General features: G+C 48.8%; 1 protein-coding gene across 1 annotated transcript in view; it reads left to right on the top strand.

Moving 5' to 3' along the window:
* The window catches only part of LOC105889227 (rho GTPase-activating protein 21), a 103,219-nt gene extending 92,357 nt beyond the window's left edge, over positions 1-10,862 (top strand). The window contains 9 exon segments of the mRNA XM_012815027.3: positions 362-440; positions 676-749; positions 879-968; positions 1,147-1,272; positions 2,558-2,599; positions 3,032-3,137; positions 5,724-5,755; positions 7,106-8,777; positions 8,780-10,862. Of these exon segments, the coding sequence (XP_012670481.2) occupies positions 362-440; positions 676-749; positions 879-968; positions 1,147-1,272; positions 2,558-2,599; positions 3,032-3,137; positions 5,724-5,755; positions 7,106-8,777; positions 8,780-8,916 (2,358 nt within the window). The 3' untranslated portion in view covers positions 8,917-10,862.
* The last annotated feature ends 1,638 nt before the right edge of the window (positions 10,863-12,500 follow it).

Below are 12,500 nucleotides of genomic sequence, written 5' to 3'. Positions count from 1 at the left end.
CTCCTCTTCTCTTCTCTTCTCTTCTCTCACTCTCTCTCATTACTTTTTTCTCTTCTCTCCTCTTCTGTCTCGCTCTCATTCCTTTCTTTCTTTCTCCACCCTCCACTCTATCACAGACTTATTTTACAAATTCCAACCAACTTTACTGGCATGACCCTCTCTCTCTCTCTCTCTCTCTCTCTCTCTTCTCTGTGAGAGCGAGTCTCTGGTTGTCCCTGCTGTGTTTGTGCTGTGTTTGTCTCACTGTTGCGTCTTTCTTCTCTTGTACTCTTTCATTATTGTCTCATTCGTACACCACATTTACAGTCAGCTCATCTTCTGCCTGTCAGTCGTGTCATCTCTCCCTTTTTGGATTTGGCAGAAATGGAGAGATCTTAACGTGATCAGCAGTTTACTCAAGTCATTCTTCCGGAAACTTCCTGAGCCTCTCTTCACAAATGGTAAGACTCCTGATGGATGACACAGCTATTGTATTTGAGGTGCCAAACAACTTACTGAGGTGTGTGTGTGTGTGTGTGTGTGTGATGTATGACCATGTTGACAGTAGTGTTATTAAATGCTGTGGCCATCCATCTAGTGGAAACACACTGAAATCACACTGCATGATAAACTGATTTTCACCGGACTGTTCCTTTTCCCTTCATCTCTGTCTTTTCCTCTGTCTGACCTCTCTAGAAAAGTACGCTGACTTCATTGATGCCAATCGAATTGAGGACCCGACGGAGAGGCTAAAAGTGCTGAAGAGAATGGTGGGTTCCACTGGCATAGAGCTTTTCCGAGATTTGACTGTTCTAAGATCAGTTTTGGTCAGTCACAGGCTTTTTAGTTTTTGTCCAAGAAGAGGCATGTTTAACGGAAACGCTGTTCTCTGTTCTTAGCTGCACGAGCTGCCCGATCACCACTACGAGACCCTCAAGTTCCTCTCTGCTCACCTAAAGGCCGTGGCTGACAACTCTGAGAAGAACAAGGTGGGTGCCCACGCAGATCTAAACGCTTTAAATGAGATCAGATGTTTTCATTCAATTATTTCTTATATAGAAATCCCCACCTATTTAGTGTCCATTCTCTGGCCATGTGTTTCCCATGTGGCCATACAGTGTGGGGGTGTGAGTTCTCATAGTGGTTCTGTGGGTCTGTCCCGTCCAGATGGAGCCCCGTAACCTGGCCATCGTGTTCGGGCCGACTCTGGTCCGCACGTCAGACGACAACATGACGCACATGGTCACGCACATGCCAGACCAGTACAAGATCGTGGAGACCCTCATCCAACACGTGAGACCACCGCTTGCACTCACAAACACACACACACACTCACAGTCTCTCTCTCTCTCTCTCACACACACACACACACACACAAACACACACACACACAGTCTCTCTCTCACACACACACACACACACACACACACACACACACACACAGTCTGTCTCTCTCACACACACACGCACATGCCTGACCAGTACAAGATCGTGGAGACCCTCATCCAACACGTGAGACCACCGCTGGCACACACAAACACACACACACACACAGTCTCTCTCTCTCTCACACACACACACACACACACACACACACACACACACACACACACACACACACACACAGTCTCTCTCTCTCTCACACACACGCACATGCCTGACCAGTACAAGATTGTGGACCCTCATCCAACACGTGAGACCACCTCTGGCACTCACAAACACACACACACACACACACACACAGTCTCTCTCTCTCACACACACACGCACATGCCAGACCAGTACAAGATTGTGGACCCTCATCCAACACGTGAGACCACCGCTGGCACTCACAAACACACACACACACACACACACACACACACACACACACACACACAGTCTCTCTCTCTCACACACACACGCACATGCCAGACCAGTACAAGATGGTGGAGACCCTCATCCAACTCGTGAGACCACCTCACAAACACACAATACATACACATACTTAAACACGTAAACACTGTCCCTCCCCACACACCAAGCAAGCCCTAATCCAGCCCTAAGGCCACCGTAGAAACACATACAAACAAATGCGACGCAGCCACACACACACGCACCCACACCCACACACACGCACACACCCACAGTCTCTCTCTCTCTCTCGCTCTCTCACTCTCACACACGCACATGCATACACACGCAGTCTATCTCTCTCGCTCTCTCTCTCTCTCTCACTCTCTCTCACACACGCACATGCACACACACACACACACACACAGTCTCTCTCTCTCTCACACACACGCACATGCACACACACACAGTCAGTCTCTCTCCCTCTCTCACACGCACACACATACACACAAACTCCTGACATAAATGAATTAATAAGAGATGTTGACAGCTGCTCTGTGCTATCCCAGAAGCTCAGTGTGGCGTGGCCCCTGGCTCAGGGCTGTGCTTTGAGAGAACAGTGTCTCCATGGCTTGGGACATACTGAGACGTACTGAGGATCAAACTGCAGTGTGTTTGCTGGCGTCTCTGGAGCTCTGGTGTGTGGGGAGTGACACAGTTGTTCTTTGTTGTTTTTTTTCCACAGTACGACTGGTTCTTCACCGATGGCTGCACGGAGGAACCTGTGGTGGGTACTGGCACCATTGCCCCCTAATGAGGCTCTATCCTTCCTCACGCTCACCAACACACACACACACACACACACACACACACACACACACACCCCTCACTCACTGTCCCAGTGCTCTCGTGCCTACTTCACTCTGCTAGCATCTTTGTTTCTCGTTACTCTTTGCTTCTTTCTTCCTCCCCACTGCTGATTCTGCGACTCAAATGTATTCACTCTCTCGTGTCTGACAACATGCTGTCTTTCATCTTCTCCGTCTCTGCTCTTTAGCCATCCTCTTTGCTCCACAATAGCACTGAGTTTAGCTCGCCCTGTGTTACTCTGTACCTATTTTTGGGTACTTCCTCCCTCCCTATCATTCTCTGTGATGCAGTCAATCCCTCACTCCTCCTTTAATCACCCTCCCCTTCTCTCCCTCTCTCTCTCTCTTAGACGGCGGTACGGCAGGAGAACGCCGTGGAATCCCAGCCCGTGCCCAACATCAACCACCTGCTGACCAACATCGGCAGGACGGGCCCCTCTCCCGGGGACGTCTCAGGTAACGTGTGCCCAAGACCTGAGCCTCTCTCTGGGGCCGAGTCCGCGCCCCCTCCCCCCCTGTCTTTCTCTCACCTTGGGAAACGGGCTTTGGGCTAAGGTTAGTGGATGACTGTTGGGAGGCTTGGCCACACAGGGGAATGTGAGTAGACGATGCCTTCTTAAAGCTGCTATTTGTCCACCATGCTGCTTCACCATGAGTTCAGTAGAACGTGCTGTGGCTATGGTCGTGTCGTACTGTAAGCTTATGTCGGATTTGCTTTTTTTTTTTTTCGTGCAAAGAATTTTTTGCAAGAACACACTTTGACTCTCTTTGGCTCTTGATTTGGAACTAGTTTGCTTGGTTTGGGAGAGTTCTTTGGTTTTGTTTTGATTGTTTCCCATCTTCTCTGGCTTTTTATATCCTAAGTTCTCAGTGGTCATTTTCTTTTTTTCAATCTTTCTCTCTATCTATTTCTAGTTCTCTGGCTATCTCTTTTCGTTGGCTCAAATGTTTCTCTTTTCCATTCTCAACATTTGCTGTGCCGTTGGTCTGTCTGTCAGTCAGTCTTGTCAGTCTAATTTTGGTCAACTCTCCTGTTGCCACTAACAGAGCATGTTATCTTATTCCAACCAAGCACAAACAACAACAAAAACAACAACAACAGCAGCAACAACCACCACACAAAAGCTCCCCCATCAAGCCAACCCTCTGATCCTTCTGTCTCTAGCGTCCCTCTGTCGCGTCTCCTAGTGGCGTTCCCAGAACTCACACATACTGATCTTGACACAGGACAAGTGGGAGGAGTCTACCACACCATGATGTCACTGATGGACTCTATAGTGTCAGTGATGGACAGCTGGAACTGTCGGAAGAAGGAAGACTGCTGTCCCCACTGTAGCTGCCTGGTGTGCCGCAACCCACCCGTCCTCTGAAGAGGGCTACAGCCAGCCAGCCAGCCAGGAAGTGAGAAAGAGAGAGAGCGAGCAAGAGAGAGAGAGAGAGAGAGAAAATAAAATGAATCATGCGAAATCTAGTGCACTGAAAGCCAGACGAGAGGAGAGAGGAGGACAGGCACAGCCACCGAGAGAGCGGAGCGGTCACGTGGGTACTGAGCGAGGCGTGCGTGTCTGTGCGGGTGTGTCTGGTGTGCGTTGTGTTTCTTGCCTTGTCTGTGCCTGCCAGAGCAGTGCTACTGTCTGAAAGACTCTCCAATGTCTCTGCTTCCCTCTCTGAAGCCGCCCGCCCCAGAGGAGAGATAGCATGGTATGGTCTTCAACAAACAAACAAACAAACAAACAAATGACAAAACAACACAACACAACACAAACTCTCCAAAAACCACCACCTCATGGTCTGGCGCTCGCAGACTTCACCATCAATCTCACTTTTTAAAAAAGGGGTGTTTGTAGGGGGGCTTGGCTTTGTTTGTCTAAAGAAAACACAAAAATGCCAAAAAATACACGCTAAAATAGTAGTCTTTGGAGACCTCAGAAACAGCTGCAGTGGGCGGGTTTGTCCCGAGTTTGACTCCTTCTGTCGTCCTCACTGGCATTTCTCTTCTCTCCTGTAGCTGTTTGTCTTCAGCTCTTAGCTAGCCCCTCTTTGACCCCCCCTGTCATGTCTGGCCTTGGTTCGTTCCATGACCACGTCTCTCGTCAGCACTCAATCACGACTTTGTCTCTCATCTCCGTTCATTCAGGCCTCACCCTCACACACACACACACACTCACCCTCACACACTCTTCACATTTCTCTTCCTCACGTTGAGGTCACGTGGACGTCCAGTGTTTCAGTTTTCATTAGTCTATGTCAACTTCAAAATAACAATAAATATGTCCTGTCATTGAATCAACATAACCAGCTTCATTGCAATGACAGCTACCGTTATCATTGGACATTAAACATGGACATGGCCATGATAGTATCATGATGATGACCTAAAACATCCCCCACTCCACTGCTTCATCTCAGACCCTGTGGAAGAGAAGAAACAGGCCTGCCTCACGGCCCGTCCTCTCACCCTCATCATCCTCACCCCCCCCCCGTCATTGTTCTGTGATGTTCATTCGTTCGTTCATCCGCCTGCCGTCTCTTGTCTCCTCATCACCAAAAGTTGCACTCAGCATCCTCAAGAGAACCTCTACCTGGGTTAGACATTCATTCCACTCAGGTGATGATGATTGGCCAGAGTTGATGATTTACATTTTTTTTGCTGGGAAAAGAGCACCCCCTGCTGTCGGATCTGAGTGTAACACAGAAGTCACCACACGTGCACCATCACATCTGCATGAGCTCGTCTTGCTCTCGTCTGTCTTGCCGTTGTTGTGATGTTTACCCGTCCTGTCCTCTCCCTCCATCTCTCTCTCTCTCTTTCTCTGCTTTTCACTTCCTGTTCATTCACCTGTTGTATGTCTCTTCATGGTGATTGGCTGGGTCTGACATTTCCTGTGGTTCTCTCTCAATCCCTCTCTTTCACTCTCTGTACCCCCCCCCCACCTCCCTCTCTCTCTCTCTCTCTCTCTCTTCACATCAGTTGTCTCTGTTGATCTCTTCTCAGCCTTTGAACAGATAATCTGACATGTTGTCTCTTCTCTCCCCTTGCAGATTCACCCACTAGCGACTCCGCTAAATCCAAGGTGAGTTTCTGCAGCCCTACTCCCCCCTCCTCTCCTCTCCTCCTTCCTCCTCTCCTCTCCTCTCTGGCTTGCTGGCCGGGGCTAAGGTAGGTCCAGCTCAGCTCCTTCAGCAGCCAAGGCTCACTCACGCTTCCCCCTCAGGGTTGTGCTTAATAACATAAGACACAAGTTGAAAGTCAGAGACCTAAAGCAAAAAAAGGACACATGCAGTTGCTGATGCATCTGTAAATCCCAAATCCCTAAAAGCTTTGAAGATTTTTTGATGTGTCATTTCCATGCCTGTCACTGGTTGCGTTTGGCTTGTGGCAGAGAGGTCGTGCTTCACTGTCTGCAGTGCGCTCTCTCATCCAGCTGTTTCATTGGCTGTGAATGTGAACAGTGCATTCCAATCATGCGGTGTTGCTAAAGAATGCTTCTGCTGCTGATGCTGCCATTACTGCCACCCCCATAAGCAGTTGTCATGCAGTAGACTTGCTTTATTGGGAATTGTCTGATGAGTTTGTCTTTGTAATCCCATATTTTGTCTGAAAGTGAATGGGAGCTGAAAGGTGTGTGTGTGTGTGTGTGTGGCGTGGGGGGCGGAGGTCTGTAGTGTACTAAGGATCACTGAACATAGATTTGTGCAGATTTTATTTTATATTTAAGTTTATTTGAAATTGTTCCCATTTGCATTGAAAAATTGTGTCCCCAAATTGTGTCTGCTTTATATTATATATTATACAGTAATCCCGTCATTTTCCAGTACCATCTCAGTTTACTGATTATGAAACAGCCCACCAATCGTTCCAATGTATATTGAAACGTTAGAATATAAAAAGAGAGATAATGCTTGCTATGCATAGTCCAATAGAAGCTTCCGGAGCATTTGAATTAGTTTGCTTTCCTTCCACATCCTTTCTACATACAGTACTGTAAAGAAGGATCTGAAGAGTGCTTTAGGATGTCTTTCATTTAGAGACTCTGTGTGATGTTGCAGCACAGACTGGTGGCTTGTGAATAGCTATCTTTCTCTTTTGTGTAGTTTCTCTTGTTAATGACTATGTCTTCTTGTCTTTCTCGTCCTCTCTCTTGTTCTTAAAATCCACATTTTTCTCTTCTCTGTCATTCCCTCATGCCTGTATTCTCTCCATTTCTCTCTCTTCCTGTCTATCTGTCTGTTTCTCTGTCGGTCTGTCTGTCTGTCTGTTTCTCTACCTGTCTATCTGTCTGTTTCTCTCCCTGTCTATCTGTCTGTTTCTCTCCCTGTCTCTCTGTCTGTTTCTCTACCTGTCTATCTGTCTGTTTCTCTACCTGTCTATCTGTCTGTTTCTCTACCTGTCTATCTGTCTGTGTCTCCCTGTCTGTCTGCAGCAGAACTCCTGGGCTTACGGGAAGGATCAATGCAGCCGCGAGCTGCTGGTCTCCTCCATTTTTGCTGCGGCCAACCGCAAACGAAAGAAGCACAAGGACAAGCAGCAGCCTAGCAGCTCCGACGACGACCTGGACTCTGTCTTCACCCTCCAGGACCCCGTGCTGCCCCACGACGGGGTCCCGGCCCCCCAGCCCAAGAGCCCCCCTGCAGGGGGAAAGGAGAAGAGGGAGAACGGGAAAGCCACAGTGGCGGCTGCCGACACGCCCAAGAGCCGCAAGGAGCACCGGAACTCGTTCTTCCTGCGGGACAAGCGGACGATCTCTGCCCCCTCGCCGTGCCCCTCTCCATCTCCGTCTCCCTCCCCGATCCTCCGCACGCCAGTGGCACTGGTGCTCCCCAAGTCGTCGCTGTCCGACGGCCCATCCTCGTCCCTGCTGGACGAGCCCACATCCGACCTGGGCACCATGAGCTCGGGGGCATCTGTGCCCCGTGGCCGGCCCCGCCGCTGGCTCTCCTCGGCGGGGCTGGAGCCTGGAGGCGGGCCCCTCGGGGCCTCTCCCGGCGCGGAGGTCAGCTCCATCACCTCCGACTACTCCACCACCTCCTCCAACACCTTCCTGACAGGCGTGGAGTCCAGCCTGCTGAGCCCCGAAGTGGGGTCGGTGAGCGGCAGCCGTGGTGGCGAGGAGGCCGACGACGAGCGCAGCGAGCTCATTAGCGAGGGGCGCCCCGCCGAGACGGACAGCGACAGCGACTTCCCCGTCTTCCCCAGTTCCGGACCGTCGCCGGCGGCAACCACAGGAGCGGCGCTCTCCACCCCTGAGGTCAGCACTCCCCCTGCCCAATCAGCCGCCAGCTGTCCCGCCGCCACGCCCACCAGCCGCCCTTCCCTGCCCTCCCATAGGCTGATCGAGTGCGACACGCTCGCCCGGAGGCGGTCCCTGCGGCACAAGACGGACAGCGATTCGTCGGTGGACGGGGTGGGGGCCATCGGAGGAGGAGCAGGAGGAGCAGGCACTGGTGTAGCAGGAGGAGGGGCCAAGGCCTCGTCCTTGACGTCATCGTCAGGGAAACGGCTGTCGCGCATGCTGGAGGTGATGAAGAAGGGCCGCTCGACCGGCAGTCTGAGCTCCACGTCCCGCAGTGACTCTGAGCGCAACGCTGCCACCACCGCCACCACCACCACCAACACAGCCACCAACACCACCCCTTCCTCCTCCTCCTCTTCCTCTTCAGCCAACCCCAGCGCCTCTGAGCCCAACTGGCGAGTCCGCTTTACCGAACGGCTGAAGTTCCGAGTGCGCGGGTCGGCCGACGACGTCCTGGGCGCCGCCGCCTCCTCGCAGCAGCGCAGCCACTCTCCGGACGCCCCGCGCCGGTCCAGCCGCCGCAACCGGGGCCTCCGCCGGCGCCACACCCTGGGCGGCCAGCGCGACTTCAGCCAGCTGCAGGCCATGCACGACTGGAGTGAGCAGGGTGGCGTGGCCCAGGGCGCCGACGAGCTGACGGCCGTCGACCACCTCCGGCCCAAGTGCGGCTCGCAGCAGGACTTCTCCATCCACCGCTGGATCGCCCATGAGAGGGACGTCCGTGGAGGCCCGGAGCCCCAGACGACCGTGGCCCTCGCCGCGGACCAGAAGCCGGGAGGAGACGGGGGTGGAGCGCCACCCCCCCGGGGGGAGAGCAGGTGAACGGCGGGGGACCACAGGCCAAGAACAAAGCAGGACTGTGCGTAGGAGGTGACGCCCACCCACACAAACTCTCTGGGGCGCAGGTGGTGCGCTCACGCTTCTACATGGGTGTGCTGTGACATGGGTGTGTGTGTGCATGTATGTATGTGTGTATGTATCTACATGGGTGTGCTGTGACATGGGTCTATGTATGTATGTATGTATGTATGTATGTATGTATGTATGTATGTGTGTGTACCATAGTATGTTTGAGAATGAGCAAAACCATGTACAGTTACATATGTAGATAAGCTAAAGTTACTGCACAATAGATTTTTTATAAAGTATATATGACTATATAAATATGATATAAAACTGTATATACATCTATATGTGTATAGGATCGTGAGGAAAGTAACTGGATTATTCTGTGTTTGTGTGTATCCTTGCCTGGAATGTTCTCATACTGGAACAGACATGAGAAGAGAACCTCTCCCCTTCACTACAACCCCAGTAATATGGAAAGGCAGTGTTGGTGTGTGTGAGTGTGTGCACTGATTGGGAGGGCATACACAGACACACACACACACACACACACACATGTAACACATGAAAGCCATGGACTGACAAGATCTGAAAGAAGTGATTGAGCATGAGATTATTACTGAAGATTTTTTCTTTAACTTTTTTTTGAGAAAAGCTGTTATTCTATCAGAAAGTGGAGCCTCTTTTCTCTTCTGAAACAATGCTCAAATTCTTCCTATGGTTACCTTCATGAAGAATGTATGCGCTTTCTGGGTATGCTGACTAACGCATTGTTGCTTGTTACAACTTGTCGTGTAAACAAAAGCAAAAATGTAAATATCTTTCTGTGTACTTGAAATGTGTTTTTTTTGTTTGTTTGTTTGTCTGTTTTTTCAAAGAAATCCTGGACGAGGGATGTATTCTGAGCTGAGTGCTGTAGGAAGGTCCTTTTATTATTATTTTTTTACAGCGCATACAACGGCCAGATGCCAAGCTGGATCCCGCCGGAAGGAAAGTGAAATTATTTTCAACTCATCTGCATGGCCCTGTGCGGACAGCAAACGGTACCAAACTCTCTGCACACATCCCTCTTTGGGAGAGTAGTGTGATCAGGTCATTGTGATGACAAGGAATGATGATTTATCATGCTGAAATGGACAAAAGACAAAGGAAAAAGTGCCTCGTGTGACTGGATTCTTGGAACAGTTTGGGTGCCATGTTATGATTTTTTTTTTTAAATATATTATTTTATTTTTATTTTATTTCCTCTTTTGTTCTTTTTTTATTTTAGAAGATGTATTGTGACTACATTTTATTGAAAAACTCATTAAAATAATGTTACAGATTTCAAACAAAACAACCAAAGTTCTGGTCTGGTCTCTTTTTGATTCCCGAACAGACGCAAGTTTCCACCTATATTATGTGTGTGTTTATGTGTTTGTGCGTGTGTTTCGCATCTGTGTGTAAGTGTGTGTGTGTGTGTGTGTGTGTGTGTGAGAGAGAGAGAGATAGAGAGAAAGAGAGAGACATTGTGTCTACAGTGCATTCGGTTTCCCCTTGCTACAGTGAGGAAACAGATATTTCATAACAATTACTGTCATTTGTGTGTGTGATATAAATATTAGGACTCCTATCACATCATCCATCTAATCTACCTTACCATGTAGCACAATGAAGGGTTCAATACTGAATTTGAACCTCAATAATGCTATGAATGCAACGGAATTGTATTATGCGATACAACTAAATGCTATGACGTTTCATCTCAGTGTGCAGTACATGAAACGAACAGCAGAAGGCACTGCATCCACACCAGCCAACCCTCAGTACAACGAGAATTTGTTTCAATTCAATGTCTAAGAACCAGCCATTAAATAATTTGCCAATATTGCAAACTACTACAAGCTACTTATATTCTTTCTAGTGGTTATCATACTGAACGTTAATATTAGAAAACCCACCATCACAGACTGAGGTGAGAACGTGCAGTTTAACATGAAATCCTCTTTACATCCTGATAGCAATGTATACATTAAATGCTCTGACAATAAAAAAAAAAAAATCTGTCATCGTGTCAGAGACAGGGCTGTAAACGCTTGTCCAATTATTTTCATTCCTACCGGATGAAATGATCGGATGGCCTACCTACCTACCTGCGCGCACTCTGCTCATGCACTCATTGCGCCAGACTGGAGTCTTCCACAAGGCTTTCAGACAGATTGCTAGAAAAGCTTGCGGGTTAAAGTCGCACAAGAATGGTAGAGAAAGGGCAGCCAGTCAATTTACATTTCCACCTATACCTACAGCTTTTACACATGTTGTGTATTAGCCCAACGATAATAGTTGAGTAAGCTACAGGTACACGTACTTTGTATGTATGTATCTGTGTGTATGGAAGCGATCCAGTTATAATTTCGAATACAGTCGAATTTCCCGGTTCCTAGTCGTACATTTCAACAGGAACGCCCCCTAAAGTCAGAATTATCGGAAACTCGGACGAACTTCACCAACCGCGATTTCAGAATCCAAGACGGCTGCTTCCGCCCACCAACTTTATTAGCACTTCTGTCTTATCTGTCTCTTTACGTCAGTCGTACACACAGTACTGAACAACTTCTATTTGTGAACATGTTGCTACAGTGTTTGTATGCGCAAAATACCAATACCATGTAATGCGTTGTTATCAACTGGTATTGCTAACATCTGGTAACAATAGCTAATAAAAACAATTGGTATTGCATTTGTTTTCCGACTTGTTTGTGGAACACGGTCACCTCGGGTGTAATGTCGGTGTGCTTCTGCTGCAGAGAGCAGGTGCTACCGCGGCAGTAGCCTTGTGGAGCGGCCAAAGCCAGACACTGTTTCCCACCCCTGCCGCTGAGGGGAAGAGGCAAGGGCAGCTGTCTGCTGGCCACACGACCAAGCTGGCTCTAAAACTAAAACAATTGGCGGGTTAAAGGATGAGTTGGACATGAGGGTGGTGCTCCGTTTCTTTTATTTACTGCCTACATAGTTGTTTTCTCAGTATGCCCAAGGAGCTCGTATAGGTTTGCATGTAATATTTAGTTTCTTTTCTTGCTATTCATTTCTATGACTTAAAAATATCAGCTTCTGACAGTCTTTCACTATAGTTGGTGCTGCTCAAAACAGCTCTGTGTGTGTGTTCAGGTGCCAGTGAGTGAGTGTTCATGGGCCAAGCGAATTCAGACTATCCTAACCAGTGCTGCTGTGCTTTAATGAGTTCAGAAAGCAGTGTCAGAGCAGGTGCATTAGATGGAGTAGGGGATCTCAGCATACAGACAGTTCGGAGCCAAATTAGACTGCAGGCATTTGGCTGGCTTTGCAGAATACAAGCTACTGCTGTATTTAAAGGTACAGTACGTAGGACTAAGGGTGGTCTATTAGCAGAAATGGAATATAGTATTCATAATTATGTTTTCATTAGTGGATAATCACCTGTAACTACAAACCATTGTGTTTTCATTAGCTTAGAATGAGCCCTTTGTATCTACAGCGGGGCCTCATCCTCAGAGTCCGCCATGTTTCTACAGAAGCCCAGAACAGACAAACCGAAACACTGGCACTAGAGAAGGTCTTTCGCGTTTTTATAGCACCTGACGACCACTGTAGCTCTTCATACTGACCACTGTAGCTCTTCATACTGACCACTCTAGCTCTTCATACTGTCCACTGCAGCTCT

Source organism: Clupea harengus, chromosome 17 (genome assembly GCF_900700415.2).
Source record: "Clupea harengus chromosome 17, Ch_v2.0.2, whole genome shotgun sequence".
Taxonomy (NCBI): Eukaryota; Metazoa; Chordata; class Actinopteri; order Clupeiformes; family Clupeidae; genus Clupea; species Clupea harengus.
The sequence above is the reverse complement of the archived record's forward strand: the minus strand, read 5'-3'. Positions and strand labels throughout refer to the sequence as shown.